The sequence below is a fragment of the Aethalodelphis obliquidens genome, unplaced genomic scaffold (genome assembly GCF_003676395.1).
Source record: "Aethalodelphis obliquidens isolate GAN/ISIS:26980383/991018 unplaced genomic scaffold, ASM367639v1 scaffold25, whole genome shotgun sequence".
NCBI classification, from domain to species: domain Eukaryota; kingdom Metazoa; phylum Chordata; class Mammalia; order Artiodactyla; family Delphinidae; genus Aethalodelphis; species Aethalodelphis obliquidens.
Genome location: NW_020837969.1, coordinates 5,161,647 through 5,181,072, shown reverse-complemented (window position 1 = coordinate 5,181,072; position 19,426 = coordinate 5,161,647). Strand labels below are relative to the sequence as shown.

Genomic DNA, 19,426 nt, shown 5'->3' with positions numbered 1-19,426 from the left:
AAGTTTAGAAAGTGACAGGTAGTAGACCCAGCTGTCTCTGACCTGTTTATTAGCCTTATGTAGCATAAATTTATTCACTATGACTAAGCAATTTGCCATGCCTTTGGGTCAGCCACGCTCAGAGAGGAGTGAAAATCTTCTATTTCACCCTGTATCTATGATTAAATTGCTCATGGCTGTGCGGTTGGCATCTGCACACTACAGCTGAGGTGAGAGGCAGACTCAGAACATGAGTCCTCGAGTCAGCAGGTCTTAAGGACAATCCTAAAATCTCTTATAAATTAGTTACTTACGTTTCTGACAGTTTGGTAGAACAGATTCTTTCTGATAAAGTGCATCCATCCATTTATCTTTCCATCTACTTATCTACACACACACATATATATACACGTGTGTGCGTGTGTGTGTCTCCATATATAGTGAAGCTCTAATAAGAAAGTAAGCATTTTTAGGAAGCCAAAAATGAAGTGAAAGAGAAAAATGAGAGATTACATAAGCACCCAAGTTGTACTCACCCTGGGCAACAAATTCTTTATGTGTATTTTTTCCCATTAATCCTCACAAAAATCTTATGAAAAAAGTCTGATTTTCTGATTACAGATGATAAAACTGAACTTCCAGTGGGTAAGCATCTCAAACACAGTAAGTGGAATTTAAACCATGAGCCTATCCAAAAGCTTTGCTCCCTCAGTCACTAAGCCATGCTAACCTCACGATCATGATTCAGATGGCTTATTTAGTGAATTCCACTTCTAACCATGATGGAGCACCTTGTGACAAAACAATGCTCCTGCTGAGAATTAGAAAACAGGAGATAAAATTAAACACAGCCAACACCTACTTGAAGACAAAACTGTAGAGGCATCCCAGGCTTCAGTGGCCGAGATACTGGGTAGGACAAAAAAAAAACTCAGAGAGGTGAACTGACATTTTGAGGGCTACTTTTTCCCTCGGGTAATACGCCAGTCCATGGATGGGAAAGAGGCTGAGAGTCCAGGAAAAGGTCAAAGAGGTAAAAGAAAAAAAGAAAAAGGTGAGACTTCTGGCATTCTATCTATCTGGCACACTTTCTACTCTGGATGGACAGGTAAAACACTTAACGTTTGAGGCTGCAGTAGTCAGGATTTGAGGGGCTCAGATCCTGGAGAGAAGGTAACACAAGAGACACAAGTCTGACACTTATGGTTTTCCTCTTGAGGCACTTGGCTTAATGTCTGAAGCGCCCAGGGCAAGAAGCAAAGTAACCACACAAAAATCTGAAAAGCACAAGGACGTTTTCAGCAGTATCACGGTGCTGAGAAAACCAAAATCGGAGCTCAGGACCTGCCAAGGAAGAAGGACTGCACAAACCCATAAGCTCTCAAATGGTTCTTCTGAATGACAACTCCCTAGCAATGTGGGTAAACCAGAGCAGAATGACCTTCACAAAGACTGGAGACAAGCCTCTCTGACTTGTGACTGACTTCAGTCACATTCTGACTGAATTGGAGTGATCTGTCCCCAATTTACCTGACTACCAGAGGATACTGGAAACCCTCTCTGGAAAAACAAACAAACAAAAAACCCAAACAGCATAATTCTGACAGTTATAATTTTTCATATACAATGTGAGACACTCAATAAAAAATTTCAACCATACTTACAAATAAGACTAAGAGGAAAAAAAAACCTAGAAAAAATAGACAATACAAATAAAACCACAGATGAGCCAGATATTGAAACAGGTATTGTAAAACATGGTGACTAGTATGTTTAAGAAAATGGAAGGCAAGATGAAGAATGTTTGCAAAGAAACTGAATTTATTAAAAAAATTGAAATTTGAGAACTGCAAAATATAATAACTAAAAATAGATCTCAACAGACTGGACTGATAGTATTAGGGCAAAAGAGAGGACTAGTGAACTGGAATGTAAATTGGTAGAAAACATTCAGAGAAAACTAGAGAAAAAGCATAACAGACATAGACAACACAGAAAAGTGACACAGAAACACAGAGGGGACAGTGGAGAGTGCTAACATACATTCAATTGAAGGATAGAGACTGCAGGGCAGAAGAAATATTTGAAAAAATAATAGTCTAGAATTTTTCAAAGTAATAAAAAAAACCCAAGCTATAAATTCAAGAACTGCTATGAACTCCGAGCAGATTAAATACAAAGGAAGCTACACCTAAAAGTGTAACAGAACTACTTAAATCCAAGACAGAAAAACCTTAAAAGCCAACAATGAAAATCATTTCTTGTTCAAAGAAGTGATAATAAGATTGGTCAGAAGATGATGGAAATAATCTTTAGAGTATGGAAAGAAAATAAATGCCAACCTAGAATACTTGACCCAGAAAAACAGACAATAAAATACAAAAACAAATCCCTTTCCAATAGCTTCAGAAATGTCAAATACCTAGGTACCAACAAGGAAGATGTGCAAGGCCTCTATGCAAAAGGAAAACTTAAAATGTTTTAATATTATTTGAGAGAAATTTTAAAAGACCTAAAAGGCGGCTCAATATTGCTAACATGCCAGTTTTCCCCAAATCAATCTTTAGATTCAATGCAATAATCCCACCATATACTGTGAAGGCAATATTAAAGGACAAATTAGAAGTATTCGTGCCATGCATCAAGTTTTTCTATGAAACTACAGAATTTAGGACAGTGTGATACTGATGCAAGACAAGCAGAGTGAAATATAAAACAGGGAGTCCAGAAAAAAACTGTATACGTATAGAGAGATCACTGATGGCAAGAATAACACTGCAGAGCAGTGGGAAAGACACTGAGATACTTCGACATCTAAGTGGAAACAATCCTGATTCATACTCTCCTCCCTATACAAATATCAATTCCAGGTTGATTATAAATCTAAACATGAAAGGTAAAGCAATAAAGCTTCTATAAGACTATCATCATGACACTGAATAGACAAAGATTTCTTAAACAAGATATGAAAAGCCATAAAGGAAAAAGAAGAAACACCACTCTACATTAAGGAAAAAGAGGGAACCACTCACTCTACATTAAAATTTAAAAGTTCCAGTCATTAAAAAAAGAAAAAAACAAAAACGAAAAAATAAAAACAAGGCCAGTAGGAGATGGAAGAAGATATGTGTAATGTATGTATCTTACAAAAATCTGGGGTCCAAATCATGTAAAGAAATTCTAAAAAATCCATTTAAAAAAGATATATAGCCAAAGAGAAAAACGAGCAAAATACTTAAACAGGCATTTGAGAAAAGAGAATATTCCAACGGGCAAAAAACTTACAAGCACATCTCCAGCCTCATTAGTCACTCTGGAAAGGCAAAACAAAACCACAATGAAATATCATTATGGAACCACCAGAATCGCTAAAATGGAAAAGGCTAACAAAACCGAGTGTTTGACTAGGACGTGAACAAAAAATAGGTTGGGATATACATTCCCCTCACTTCCTGCCTGCCTCGCCGTAGACACGAAAGTGTGTGCATTCCACGGTTCCAGAGCCTGTTGGGCAGCCCCTCTGCCATGGTGCCCCGCAATTTCCAGGGTTGATAACACCATTCCCTTCATCCTGGCCCTGCAAGAATAGGATGGTTAGGACTTCCCGCCACTGCTGGTCTCTGGGTGCTTCATAAAAACCTACAGTTCTATAAAACAGACCACTCATTAAGTTCTTTTCAACTAAAACATTTGCAGGACCCTGACTGCTATTCCTTTGCAGAGATTTTGCCTTTTAGTTTGTGTAAAATAGGGAGCTATTCTAAGGCCTTAAATAAGAGACGGATGTAACATGACTTACAGTGTAAAAGCGTTAGTGCGTCTGCTCTGTTGAGAATACTCCACGAGGTGGCTGAGGGTAGACCCAGTGGGACTAGTGGGCAGACCATGCTGTGATCCCGAGAGACAATGGCGGCTCAGGTGAGAGAAGTGGCAGAAGCCACGTGTAGAAGTGGTTCGATTATTCTTTGAAGGCTTAGCCACCAGGACTGGATTCCCTGATGAATTTGGATACGAGGTAGGAAAGAAGTAAGCCAAGGATGACTCCACGGATCGTGACTTTACCAAATTAAGGAAATTTGTCACCCTGACTGAGTTAGGGCAGGCTGTGGAAAGAGCAAATTTCACCAGGGGTGGAGGAGATCAGAAGTGTGGAAATGCCAAACAGGAAGTGGAAGAGTGAATTGGTTATATCTTCTAAACTTCAGAAGAGAGATCTGGACTGAAGACCCAATTTGGGGGCTATTTACTACCATGGGACTGGGTTACACCACCAAGGGAGTGAGTGGTTGTCAGTAAGAACAGAGGACACGGGGGGGAATCCCTGGGCACTTCAATATTAAAAATTCTGGAAGAAGAACAGCCAGCAGTGGAGGCCAAGAAAGAGAACCACTGAGTCAAAGAAAACCAAGAGAGACAGCGTATCAAGAAAAGGAAAGATCAACTACTGCGAATGTTGCCAAGTCAAGTAATAGGACACACTGTATACATTTAAAATTTTCTGCATATTCTGATGTTTTGACAACTGAAAATTTAAACACCTTTCTGGTTGGGGAAAGACTGCCGCTCTGAGGCTGGCCGGTTCTTAGAAACGCTCAGCTGGGAGCATGCCTTTGATAGACAAACTAACCCATCCAGAGCCTGGCCTTCTCTTCTGGCCCAAACACTCCAGGAAGCAATGTTCCTCTGCCTTAACCATCCCAGGGCCAGGTACCAGGCAACGACGGACCGCCCCTCTAGCTTAGTGCCACTGAAATTATTCAAACTCCCCAATTCCTAACTGTCCAAGCTGCCCTGCCTCGCCTTTCCCTGGGAAACCCCAAGGAAGGCTGTATGTAGTCTCAGCTTTCCCCCTCCCTCTTGCTTTCTGCCTCTTCACCAAAACCTCCCCTGGCGACCCGTTCCTCCGGGTATGATAGACTTTGCTTTCTTGAGCCTCTCTCGTGGCCACACCTGACTGACCACTGCATAAAAGAGCACAGAACAAGGAGTTCTAACCGTCGTACACGGGCTTTGGCAATGGGGAGGTCACAGCTATGCTGAAAAGAGCAATGTGTTATTCAGTTATTAAAATGTATTGAGCTAGCAGATATTACATTAATAAATGGATATTTAGGTGAACTTTATTCCATCTGTGGACCTTGAATCAAAAACCCTCAGGTAGGGACTCTGCAGACAAGCGTGGGGATCCCACTGATGCACTGAATGATTTTGACAGGCCCTCGACGGAGAACTAATGTTCTACCAGTAGCTAACGTGAGACAGCGTTTCACGTGAGTTTACAATGCTGTAAGGTACACACTCTTTCCCCCAGTTTAGAGTTGAGAAACTGACTCAGAAGTGTTAAGATCATACACCTCCTAAGTGCAGTGCTAAATTCAAATACAGTTCCCACCCCAAAGTCCATGCTGTTTCCACTATCCTATGCACTCTAAAAGTAAAATAAAATGGAATATTTAAAGAAGGCATACTTGAATTATCTGGGAATCAAACCTGGGCCCCTGCATTCCCTGAAAATCCTATTTCCTGGTAACCCTACACATTGAAACTTCCAACTGTAGATGGATCGTATTCCTCTTTTCCCATTAAACTGAAAATATTTAGAAATGTTAAACGAACAGAAACCAAGTCAACTTCTCTTCCCAGCTACCTAATGATTTCAATCAGTATGACTGCTTAAAATTAAGAGGCTATGTTAAACAAAACTTTATATTAGTAAAAGTCTTTCTAAATATACTTAGCAAGTATATTCGGCTGCTCATAAAGTCTCTCTGAAGACTTGACAAGTCATTTCCAACGCAAAAGGGTAAATCCTAACATTACCAACGTTGTTATTGTGGAAACACTTTAAGATATTAGTCACTAGAATGATTTTCTAAATATATTTAGCAGGTTTAGTTGGCTACATATGAAGTCTCTTATCAAACCTGACATGTTATTTCCAGTGACCTGAATAGGCTATTTCCCTGAGGAAGCAGAGTGGAATAAATTCTCCATACAGACTTGCCAAACAGAGAATAAAAACAGTATCTAACATATACTCAATTTTGAAATTATGTATTTCTGTTATCGTGTCCTCTGGACCACTGCCCCTGAAAAAATAACTGAGCTCCTATTTGAGCAACAAATACCCTGCCAAGCTGGTCTGAAGTGATCAGGATAAAGAGTTCAATAACCGTTACGAGAATTCCACGGCAGCTGTCACGCACGAAGGTCTGGCTTTTCTGAATGACGAGCACCTTCTCCTCTGCCTCCCCTCCACCTTCAGAGTAGCCGATTGTGATGTGACCTCTAGGTACATACCCATTCCTTCTCTCCCTCTGCCCTAACACACTCTCATCATTCATTCACATGAAAGTGCAAATCACCAATCAACGTGCAAAACTTAACTTTTCTCAAGAAAATGCACTTAAAAAACAAAAGAATCAGCGCTTCGCATCAAATAATTAAATTCTAATGGAGACTACTTTGAAACATCAGCACGTATGAAAATTGCCCCTAAGGCAGATTAGGAAGAATAATTCAAACCATTAAGGATAAATAATCCAGTTGCAGGGGGAAAAGTTTAAGATAACATAAACTGGTCCAATCTTATTAGTGTATCAGATGATGATCTATGGAAATTAAACAAGGTAAATACTTGAACTTCAAACACTCATAATAGTCATTTCCTTCTCTGTTCGAAATGTCTTTTCATGTCAAATTCCCATTACATTTGATACACGGTCTGCATACTGGAAAAAAAAATGTGTTTAACACATAGGTTTACAAATTTGAATAACAAAATCAATATGGCAAAATATTAAAGGTAATGAAGAAATAACAGAGAACTGTGCCCAAGGGCTCCATGAGCATCAGACATGCACTGAGTACATGCTTATGAGCTTCCGTTTCCCATTTTCCTTCTCAGTAAATGTATAAGACACGTGAAGAGGTGCAGGCAGAAACCACAGAACACACGTGAAGATTCTTGTATCTGGTAGTAAGACCGTGGACACTCCACCTGGGAGAAGTAACCCCTGCTTTTCCTTTGTGAGGACAACCCAGCTGAATCTGTACTTGGTGTTTTATTGGTAGTGTGAAGAAATTTTAATCATCCATCTCCCTCTTATGCGTACTTTTTTTGCCATTCTCACAAGCTGGTGATCTGAAAATCAACACAGTAAGGTCAGGATTATCTGTTATCAGAGTAGCCTGTGATCTGACAATAGTTGTCCCTCACTTTCCACACAGACACTGGAAGTCTCCACAAACACCAAATTGGTCTCACAAAAGTTACAGCTCAGTGAGAGGAAAAAGTGAGCATGTTGGCTGAAGAAAGTCCTATTACAGTTAAGCATTAAGCAAGGGAGATGAATCCATTAAAAGAAGTCAAGTAAAATTAGAAAATTTTCTCTTTCCAACCTCACACAAAATACAGAGTAAAAGGAAAACCAACACCAATATTAAAAAATTTAAATTAAAAATGCTATACTTGCTTGATTTTTCTTACACAGAAATCTATATAACTTGAATATTTTTCGAGGGTACTAGCTTTCCCAAGTTTTCCCCTTCTGTTACTACACCTACTTTTGACACAACAAAATTAGTAAGTTTAAATTCTCATGTTCTACAAATGTTTCGGGTAAGAACTCTCTCTCCAAACTAAACTTGAAATCTTTTGAACAGTCAAAAGGTCTTACATAATAACATTCATATAACTTAAAATTTAATCTTTCAATAACATTAATCTTTCACATGAGTATACAAGGAAGGCACTAAGTTTGCAAGCATGAGAAAAAAGTGAGAAATCTGTGGGAGAAAGAAAACAAAATTAGAAACCATATTGATACAATGTTACAAACCAAACACAGGCTACTCAAAATCCATTCTCCTTTTCTTCCACATAAAGGGAGTTCCAATCTTGTTCCAAGTTGCCTGTGCTTTATTTCTCAGCTTCTCTTGCAGCTAGGGATGGCCAAAAGACAGTTTTGTCCAATAAGAATAAGTGCAAATCTACTACAGATTTCAAGATAGGCTTTGCTTTCCTGTTAAGGCACCAGATTCCTGTCTCCTAATTTCTCCTTCCTTGAAATCAGACATAATGCTGGAGAGGAATTAGTCTTGTTGCAACTTTGGGGGAGAATGTGTGGGAGAGTCTGGGACATTGATAGCCAAAGAGAGCTTCACAGGGCACCAGCCCTTAACTCCACTGGCACGAAAAATAAACTCAAATTTGCTTAAGACACTGAAGTTAGATTCTTGTTACATACAACCAAATCCCATTTCAAATGCTATTCTTGAAGTAGTTGGTGAGATCACCAGAGGCTGAAATAAAATTCTTTAATGGTGGGGTCATAGCTATAAAAAACAAAAACACCTCCCAAGCATCAAAGAACAGAAGTATAGGAGAAGCCTTGGGGGAAAGGAGGCAAAAGAGAGAAGAATAAAAATTTTTAAAACGTGCAGAAGTGACTGCACATAGCAGAGGTGGTAAATAATGGTCGCAGGAAGGGCAATAGAGGAATGCAGTAATTCTTGTTTTCATTATAGCTGAGTCATTAAAATGAAGTTATGTATAGTATACTTTAATCAACGTGATAAATTTGAGTTTTTATACTTAAAACTGCTAACTTTTCGGGAGTCCAGAAAATTCACTTATGAAGATAACCTTATTTCTTTAGAACACTGAATAAACGGCAAATGCCTTTAAAAATAAAATCGGTAAATATACAATATTCCCTTCTGTTTCCCGCGAAGCTCTGGGCTCTCCAGCCAAAGGGGTCTGCTCCCAGTTGCCCAAAAACCCCCTGACCGCAGTGGCATTACTAGCCTCTGTACTCTGCTCTCACACTCCAATACCTGAAATACCCCTCCCTCCCTCCCTTCCGTAACCGGCATCTACCCGTTTTTCACAGCTGACTCAACATCACCCCACCTTTCCCATGACTGCCCCTGCATACCCCAGAAGCCTAGCCAACGACTTCCGGTAAAGCAGGAGACTCTTACCAAAAAAATCCCTTATACTGTCTGCGTTTATAGTTGAACTCATTTCTGGTATTTTTAATGAGTAAGTTTCTTGATTCCTGTCATAGACAGGAATCACTCACTCTACATTTTTTTGTATCACTCACTGCATTGTAATCTCCTGCTTAGAACTGAAGCTGCCACTAGTGAGACTTAATTAAAATGCCCCTGAATCGAAGTAGATTTAACTATGAGAATCTGGAGTGAAAAGTACATAAACCTTGTTCTAAAGGGTAAAATGGAGGTAAGGGTGTCCACAGGGCCTCCTTCTTGAGTCCTTCAATTTCCCTTCCAGGCTGTCACTGAGGCAACAGGTGACTGAGGAAGGAAGCCCTTTGGAAAAGAACAGCTCTCCAGTCCAATCCCTTACCATAAGCCCTGGGGATTGCATGAACTTCAGATCCCAGAATTTTCAAGAAACCCAGTCCATATACATTTTAATTCTCTCCCAACCCCCAGCAAGGTCTATGGCAGCATCTCATAAATACATCACTATTTCTTCAATGAAGTTCAGATATATCCAAACTTAGAGGATAAATAAAGACTATAAATAGTTTTATGTCAGATCAGATCAAGGTATAGCACCAAATAATTTACGAAAATGAGGTTTGGGGTTTCAGAATTGCAGAAAAGGAATCATCAGGAATCCCTTCTAACATCTGAAAGCTACTAGGGTGCTATCAGTACCAGGAAAGGGTAAGAATCCACCGGCAAAAGGTATTTTAATTTAAGGCGCCTATTTGATTCTATCATGGATGCCCAATAAAAAGAATTAAATCAACACAACTTCTTCTCTCTCCAACAGTTAAACTAGGAACTCTGAAAAAACAGTAAATCAGTTGAGGGCTGGAAGCACCTGAATAATCTGCCTGAGTAAATTTCAGAAGAAACGATTACACTGACAAATCTAAAATATTTACAGTAAATTTTAGCATTACATTATAAATCAAATGAACTATTACCTCTTACTGTTTAAAGTTCTCTGCTACACTAATATTTCTAATGTGAAAAATAAATGATACCTTAATTCACAACTTGTGCAAATCTGAAGTGACAAATATGTGTTTTGCAACAAAAAGTAGGCCTGTGTAGTACTTAAGAGAATGCTTTTATGCGCCAGGAATGATGTAACAGGTGAAAGGGGGGACAAGGTAATGTTTAGACGTTGGAGGAAGTATCATGCCTCTGCAACTAAAGTCTGTTCTTTCCAAATCCAATTAATCCTGAGAGGTCACTTGACATAGTAAGATCACAATGTTTCACAGAAGTTATATTAGTGCAACTTAGAAAAACTGTTCAATTATCGTCAGGAGGCCTGGTTAGGCCTCCAGTTCTGCAGCCATTCTTACAACAGTACCATGGATTAGGCCAGTTATGATCCATCTTTAATCAGAGGGCACCATATGGTGAACCCTGGAAGAAAGTCCAGGTTTCTTTCAGATTGTTCCATTGTGGGGAATGTGGCTGAAATAAAAGTAATGAGGGGGTCCTCGCTGTACAGCAATACTTCTCTCTGCCCCCTTGCACACTGCTACAGCTTACAGGAGGAAGGGAGTATGGACAGTGGGTCTTCAGCAACGCCCAAAGGCTCAAACCCATTACCACGCTTTTCTAAAATACATGCTGCAAAAGTTTTTCAAAAAGAAAAAAGCTCTATTCTTGCTCCTGGTTGAGTCACTTGAGTCTTAGATTCGTCATCTTTAATAAAATATAATAACATCCATCTCTGGGGGATGTAGTGAAAAACAAAATGAAATTAACTTACAGATACTCAGGACATTACAGTTATAACCTAATTATGTCAGACTCGGAGCCTCTAACATGAATTGATGCAGAGTGAGGTAAAGAGAGTGAGAGGGTTCAAAGGTTTCCACTTTCACAAACATTTCACATGTCCCTAATACTGAACTTCTTTCCTAAAGATTGATGGTTGGTTACTACGAAAAAGTATGGGTATCTGAAGTACATCAGAGAAATATCATGAAGCAAGAAGAAGCACAGGGCAGGCTGCAAGTAAATGATTAAAAATTACAGCCACATTTATGGCCTATTTTATTTGAATAAAATTTACCTTCTCATTTCTAATGCAGGGTAATAGGATATGCACACTGGTAATTTTCCTTTCAGGATTGTAATAATACTTGTCAAGAGCTCAAACAGTTCTTGAAAGTTTAAGTCCTACTGATGCTAGACAGTTATTTTCCTTTTATGGGATGTAAATTTGTAAAGCTTATTTTACTTCTCTTCTCTTCTCTTAAGAGTCTTAAGTCTAGTAAAATCTTAAGTGACTTACGGAATAATGCCTTTAGCTTCCAGCATACATCAATGGAAACCAGTCTCTTCTATTCTCTGTAGTGTCGAAGTCCTACAAGTAGGACCAACATTTTCCTATGGTTAAAATACTGATGCCAAGGTTAATTTCTCCCACTCCCTCACTTTTCATATTAATCAGTCACCAGATCTATGGGTTCTTCCTCTGTAACATCTCTTTCTTCTGTCTCCACTGTCCTCACTCTGCTCTATTTGTCACTTCCCTTCTAGACTATTACTGCTGCCTCTCAACTAGATCAGGCCCCCAGCAGAAGTCTGTCGGACCTCTAATCAATCCCATAAATGATTTCCAATAGCCTTCTTACTACCTATGTCTTTCAGGTGCTTAAATCATGAATAACCCTCCAAGACTCACAGCAAGACTCAGAGTATTCAAATTCCTTAAACTGATTCAGGCCATATACACTGTGATCTTCATCCACCTTGAAAGCTTATTCTTATTTAAGAGTCTTCACTGTTACTCTATATAACCCCTCGGCTGCCATCAAACACTTCTACTTGCCCTCTCACTTCCTCACTCCATCCAAGACCTGAAAGGGATGTCTGGTGTAGTCATCTGCTGGAAATTCCTATCCAAGTTACAGCTCAAGTTCTGCCCTAAGTCAAGGCACCCAGACCAACTAGGCCACATGGATGACTCTCTTGCCCAAACCTGAGGACACAGACAATGCTCTGGTACTCTTCTTCCAATAATTCACAGTATTTTTGTGCTTCAGGCTTTATTTTTCCTACCTGAGTTGCAAGCTCCTTGAAGAGAGGAAAATGGCTTCTGTCTTTTAAGATGCCCCATCCCTAACAGATTACCCTGCAAACACAAAAACTATGTAATGAATATGATAAAACCAATGAAATTAGTCATCGTTACACACCAGAGATACTGAGTGTAAGACTGTCACTGCGCATGAGAATGACTTAGGATGCTAGTTAAAAATGTATGTTCCTAGACCCAAGTCCAGAGACTGCTTGTTCTCAGGTAAGGAAAAAATAAAAAATTAAAGACCTGTAGGGAGTTCAGATGCAGTTAGCACAAAGATGGTATTTTGAGAAACACTGCCACTGATTACTTTGAAACAGTAAATAAAAAAATAAAACAAATACAAAAGTGTGCAGAATTACAAACGATGAGAAAGAAAATAAGGCATGTTACAAAATAGTTGCCATCTTAGGAAGTTTTTTTTTGTGATAGTCACCATAAACCATATGCACTCTTACTATGTTAATTGAAAATAGCTATTCTCATTAAAGCAACTAGTGTTAATACTAAGCTAATTAGTTTTTTGCATTTAAACTATAAATTTAGGGATATTTAAAGTTATTTATGTAATACAGAAAATTAGGTAAGTTACATTTGTCTATGTAATAATATTTGATCTTTTTTTTTTTTTTCCTTGCGGTACACGGGCCTCCCACTGTTGCGGCCTCTCCCGTTGCGCAGCACAGGCTCCTGACGCGCAGGCTCAGCGGCCTTGGCTCGCGGGCCCAGCCGCTCCTCAGCCTGTGGGATCTTCCCAGACCGGGGCACGAACCCGTGTCCCCTGCATCTGCAGGCGGACTCTCAACCACTGCGCCACCAGGGAAGCCCTGATCTTTTTGATCATTCACTTAATTGACACAAGATTGTAAATCTTTAAGCTTTCTTTTGTTGAGTTCAATCTTTATTAACAAAGGCATTTGCAATGTAAGATATGCTCTCCTTGCATTTATTACTCTAACAACCTGTAAGGATCTAGGTATTTAAACTCCCAGTCCAACCCACCTTTTGGAATAAAAGCATATTTCATGATATGAAGTAATGAAGTAACTCCTCCTTTTGTTAATCATAAACCAACCTTTCTCTTAAAACCACACTCAACTCCAACCAACCACAGTGAACTGGTTGTTCTCAGGTAAGGAAAAAAAAAAAAAACTCTACCTAATCTCACGTTGGCAAATGATTGTAGTTAGTAATCCAGTGCTTTTTCTAGGTTTTGCAGGTTTCTTTAGTTTGATGATAATTTTAAATATTTCCTCTTTTATCCCCATCATGTGTGGTTAATTTTAATTATATAATTAGGCAATACTGTGCTTGCCTTACTTTTCTGATGTTGACTTGCTTGCACTAACATCCTTGGGAAAAACACTTCAGAAGTTTTTAGTAAGTCTACAACCATGAATAATTAGAAAGAGGAACCTAATAACAGTAAATATAGGTCTAGAAACAAGGAGATCTGGCTTCCATTTGTGATTTTACCTCCAATTTTCTGTATGGCTTTGGGGATGAGGTGAAGAAGGGTATGGCTAACATTGGTTCACAGCCTGTGAGCTGTTTTCTATTTTATTTTAATATTAAAAAACACTTCTGTAGCGTAAATTACCAAACATCTGCATTTATTGGGGATTACGTATATCTAGCATCTTCTATTAACCTTCCTCTAATCTCTTCTTGGGGTTTATGTAAAGCACAGAAAATTAACAATTAGCTCCCGTCCAGGGCTTACGTCCAAATGAGGGACTAGTCTTGTCCACTAGGGAGAGACATGGAGTCTGGACCACGTGTCTTGGACTTTTCCCGGCAAGGACACAGCAGTTCGCCACAGGCATTCATGACACATGCCCTCTCAGGCTGCTGCTCAACCACTGGGGAACACTTCGGTGCGGGAGTAACACTGCCTTGTGGTCTGTGGAACTCAGAGCCTTAGAACGAGGTACTGTCACGTGTGGAAAAGCGTCCATACCGCATACAGAGTTATCAACCCATACTCACCATACAGAATATATAGGAGACAGTCAAATATGAAAAGCCAACAAGAATGCACAAAGATTCTCATGGCAGAGGGAAACTCTCATTACATCACCAATGAAGACAATTTTGAAAACTAAAAACACATTAACTTTTATCCTCTAGCCACACAGACGTACACACAGGCACACACGGGCCCATCCATCCATTCAGGATCCACCCAGCAGGCAGCGGCTCTCACACAGGCTCTAGGCTTATCAGGACAGGCTGCTCATTTCACCTCCTATTTCACGCTTTCTTGCCGTAAACCAAAGTGAGTTAACATAGGCAATAGGGAGGAGTTGCCTTCCTAAGTCATACTTTGAATAAATCGTTGGAGGAAACAAAGTGAATCGATACCATGAAATCCAAGGCATTTAAATTACAGGAAGTGTTAGTGGGTCTAAGGTTACATTTTTGTGGCATTTGAGGATAGGAAGACTTTCTCAGGGCAATAATTACACCGATGTAAATATCTGTGTTGAAAATTATTTCACAACGCACATAGAGCGCTCTTTTCTGAACTTTCATGCATATGTTTCTACTCCATAGTTTTTTTCCCCCCTTGATCCCACAATTGAAATTCCAATATTTCAATTTTTTCCCAAAACTTCAACACAAAGGTATTTTGGTTTTTCAAAACTCAGTCTTCTCAGTCTTACAGCGTATTTCAAAAGAAAACCGGGAAGGCAATTTAATTTGCACACATTCGATATATGCTAATCAATAAAGTCCACTCAAGGGTGGCAACTGCACACCCCTGGCCCTTCACTTGCCGTCAGGTGAAATAAAGTGCTGCAATCTAGTTCCAGCCAGGGGTACTGCCAGTGTGTGAACCGACACTTCCAGTCTTCTGTGGAATATAACTTCTTCAGGAATTTAAGAACTCTTCTAAGCATACTCTCCATCCTTAGGTCAGTTCTGAACTTTTAAGGTAAATAGATACTCTTTCAGGAGATCAAGGGAGAAGCGGGCACCAATACGATACGACACTTGAAAATCCCAATGTCTCAACAGTCTCCTGGCAACATTTTTTAGGCAAAGAGTTAAACATCGCATTTAAAAAACCAACAAGGAAATCCACCTTACTTTTCAGTACTTGACGACCAAATTTCAGAAACGCAGCGTTTACTAAGTTGAAAAGCCATGCGTGATGGTGATGGGAGATCCTGTTGCATCTCCAGCTCGACCAACTGCTCCGAGTGAATCTGCAGTCTGAGGCCCTCAAGCCCGGTTACTAAATGCAATATCGGAGGAATTCTCCAGGAAAGCAAGCCTCGGAGGGCTGCTCACCCAAGCCCGGGAGCCGCTGGAGTCCCGCTAACCTGCCAGGTTAGAGCAGAGCCCTCCCGACGGCTTGAACTCGGGCTCTCCCCGCGCCGGGTTCCAGGCGCGCTCGGCGCACCGGCGTGGGCCGCCCTCCGGCGGCTGCACAATCGCTGTCACCAGCCACCTTCCGGACCCTTCGCTCGCCTAACTTGCTGTCCTATTTTCCATGAAAACCTTCCTCCCAGAAACCCTACCCTCAGCGCTGTAACTGTGGAGCCCAGGCACACAAGGTGAAACACGAACCCGCCCTCTGAGCCCGTTCCGGGTCCTCAGCGACCCGAAGCCCCCGCGGCTCGACCCCGAAGCCCCCGCGGCTCGACCCCGCAGCGCGCGGGCGCGCACCCACCTTGGCTTCGCCCGCGTCCGGCTCCGCGTCCGAGAAGCCGAGTCCCGACTCGAAGGCGGCGGCGGCGGCGGCGGCGGGCGCCCGGCGCGGACCCTGGAGCAGCGCGGCGGCGAACAGGGAACACGCCAGAGAGAAGAAGCCCAGCAAGTGCATGGTGGACGGGCCGCGAGCGCGCGGGGCCGGGCGCCCCGGCGAGGCTGCCTCGCGGCTCGGCCCTGTCCGCGAGGGCCGCCCGGGGACCCCGCGGAGCCGCGGCGGCGGGAGCGGGTCCGGGCTCGGCGCTCCCGACGCTGCGAGCCGCTCTCCCGGCCAGCGCCCGCGAAGCGACGGGGTCAGGGCAGAGCCTCACAGGAAACCGGACATCCGAGCGCCCGAGGCCGCGGCCCGCGAGGCGAGGCGAGTTGAGGCGAGGGCGCGGGAGGACGGCGCCCCGCTCGGCGGCTCGGCGCGCGCCTCGGGGAGCGAGTGGGGCAGACCGAGACGCCCCGCGAGGCTCGGGCCCTGCGGCGCCCCCGGAGCCCGCGTGCCCCCGCCCTCCCCTTCCCCGCGGCGGGGCGAGCCGGGCGGCCGGGCGGCGGGAGCGGCGGCGAGGCCGGGGAGCGCGGGGCGCGGGGCTGCGCGGCGGCGGGCGCAGGGGCAGGGCATGGCTGACGCGCCCTCTGCCTGCGCTTATGTGAGAGAAAGCGGCCGAGGGAGGGAGCGTGCCGAGCCCGGCCGCCCTCCCCTCGCCCTTTCCTCGGAAGCGGCTCCCCGCGCTCCGGGTCGCGCCGCCCCCCGCCCCTCCCCCGCTCCTTCCCCCGCCCGCTCGCGGAGCGCGGCCCGGGGCGCTGGCGGCTCGGGGGCTCGGGGGCGCTGGTCCCGCGCCGGGCACGGTGGGCGCGGGAGCCGGGAGGTGGCTCGGGAGGACCAAGCCCGCCCTTTGTCCTCGGCAGCCAGGGGCTCCGGTCCGAGTCCTGGCAGCCCGGCCCTGGGAGTCCCGCTCGAGGGGTGGAAGGAGCCCCTGATTCCAGAAGGGGCGAGAGAAAGTCAACCCCGGGGGGAGACCCTACCGGGGCCCGGGAACCCCCGCCCGTTGGGCCACGCGGGGACCCGGGGCAGCCGAATGAGGGCAGGCCGTGTGGGGAAGGCCCGGGAGCGCAGACTCGGGGCAGATGCGGAAGGAGCAACTGGCTCCTCACGGAGAAGCTTAGGGGCGGCGTTGGCTTTCAGTGAGAAAGGGGGTGACGGAGAGACACGTGTTAAGCACGCTGTCGTCGGAAGCGACATCTGCCGAAGGCGACAGCATCTCCTGGTTGGCAAGGCACCCCGGGGCCGTTTGCCCGGGGTGGAGAGACTTTCCCATCTGAGGTAACGCGCTGCAGGTTCTGAAACTCCCCTCGCCCCGGTTTACTTGAAGCCTCGGTACCGCCTGGGACGGGAGCCCCCGCTCTGCGCGCCTGTCCATTGCCCGTTTGACGGTCAGCATCGCTGCGAAGTGCTTCCTCCCATCTGTCCGTTGCTCTGACTTCTGGACTTTACACCGCAAAGCGACTCTAACTTCCATATGTGAGTTCTTCACATACTTTGAAAGTATCTGTCGTGTTCTCCCTACGCTCTATTCCTCCCCCCGCCCCTTTTTAAAGACAGCTCCAAGTTTCCTCATCCACCATGATCTAGTTCTCCATGTTCTTCAGACAGTATACGCCCCAGAACGTGGCTCAGTACTGAAAGGGTTCCTGCAAGCCTGCAGAAAGGGTCTTCCTTGTCCAGACATCATACATTTGCTGATGCCGCCTTGGATGGAGTTTATTTTCTGGCAGCCAAATCAGTGTTGACTCACACTACGTTGAAAGTCAGCTGAATTCCTCAAAAATGTTTCACCTGTACTACTGTTTAGTCACGTCCACATTACCCTACATCTGTGAAGTTGGTTTACTGTGCTCAAGCTTTGAGCTTCGTTGTTTCTCTTGGTCAGGTGCTGTCCTCTCAGAGCGAGTCCATCATCATAGCTTGTTGAGGTGTTCGAGGATGCTGGCGCTCTCAGGGTAGCGGTGTTCCCGCTGTCTTCCTGCTATCTGCCTGTTTGATTAATTTGCCGTATTTGTCTTCAGAGACCGATAAAGCCCTGCAAAGGGAAGAGCTAAGGACAGATCTGGGTGGGATTCAAGTAGACGCTGGAGCTTCCTTTTAACCATTCCCTATTCCAGTGGTTCTCAACTTTGCGCCTGGAATACCAAAAGGAGACTTCACAAACACGCATGCCTGAGTGCACCGTAAGAGATTCTGCTTGATTGGCCTGGGGTAAGATGTGAGCGTCAGGATCCCTATAGGTAACCAAGCTGAGAATCTCAGGTGTTTCCACCACTCCTGGAGCTTAGCATAGGGTGAGGACTGTGAAATCAGCAGAATCAGAATGTGTCATATTGAGTATATTATTTGTTTTCTTTGAAATACAGCAGTAAGCACATACAGACTTTTTTTTCCTCTCAAAAATGTTATCTTCCTACTACAGTTATTATTTTAAGTAAAGGAAATCCTGCAAAAAGTGTACCTGACTGGGGAAAAAGAAAAAAATCCCAGGAAACAGTCCTGCGTTAGTTGTTTCAGGGCTTGTTTCTTTGTTTGTTTGTATGTTTTGGTGTTGCCTGCTTACCCCCTAGAAAATGTTTCCTACCACCAGCACACTCTGATGCATAAGAAGGGCCTTTTTCCTGGTTTGTGAGTCCACCACTAGCTTCATACAGGACCTATTTAATAACCGGGCTTCTAAAACGATGATTTTTCAGAGTGTTCCTCAGAGGAAGGAAATTGAGGAAGGGGACTTAGGGAGCAGGGCTCCTCTTGTCCTCTCCCCAGACCCCAGCCAGAGGGACACCTCTTGTCTGTCTTATGTATTGGGTTTCTGTTTTGTTTGAAGGCACATAATGATAATACTGTATTCGTTCTGTGTCCTCCAGTATCCATTCGGACCATCTTCTTTAGTTCATTTATTTCTGATTTCAGTTATTCTGCCCTCTTGCTTCTTTAATTTTACTTTGTTGCTGTATTTCAAACTTCTTTAGTTGAATTCTTAGACTGGTTTTCTTTTGTCTTTCTATTTTCTGATGAACATATTTTAAAAATATGTTTCCATCTAAATTCTGCTTTACCTGTATATTTGCCACTTTGGCCTGTTGGGCTTTCTTTGCTGAACAGTTGTAAATTTATCTTAATTTCCTTATGATTTTTTTCTTTACCTGAAAAGTTATTTTCTTTTTCTAGTTTACAGACTGATGGAATTTTTGTTATTAATTTTAAATTTTATTATATTTAGTTGTATTGTAGATTATGTTGATTTTAGAAATGCATTGAGGCTTTCTTTGTGACTTTGTACATGGTCAGTTACTGGAACTCATTCTCTGTGCGCTCTCTTTGTTGGATATTGAGTTTGAGCTTATTAATTATAGTATTCAAATCTTGTTTGGAAGTGACTTGTTAAAATCTCCAGTTATAATTATTGACTTTATTTTCTGGTTCTAACTCTAATTCTTTCAGTTATTTCTTTATATAATTTGATTCTATATTGATAAGTCCGGGAGGTTCATGATGACTGTATATTTTTGATATAATTTTCCTTTTACTAGTGTATAATGTCCATTTTTATAACTTCTGATGATTTTATTTGAAATTCTACTTTCTGTAATATTAAAATCTTAGTCTTT

The 19,426-nt window shown here is 42.9% G+C and overlaps 1 protein-coding gene across 2 annotated transcripts in view; it reads right to left on the bottom strand.

The window, feature by feature from the left end:
• VEGFC (vascular endothelial growth factor C) overlaps nt 1-16,219 on the bottom strand; it is a 79,997-nt gene extending 63,778 nt beyond the window's left edge. Inside the window, exon 1 of one of the 2 annotated variants that reach the window (XM_027122514.1) lies at nt 15,747-16,219. In XM_027122514.1, coding sequence (XP_026978315.1) covers nt 15,747-15,899 — 153 coding nt within the window. In that variant the 5' untranslated portion in view covers nt 15,900-16,219. Of the gene's footprint in view, nt 1-15,160; nt 15,316-15,746 lie in introns of those variants that run through there. The other variant, XM_027122515.1, reaches the window with a different exon arrangement.
• Nucleotides 16,220-19,426: the final 3,207 nt, after the last annotated feature.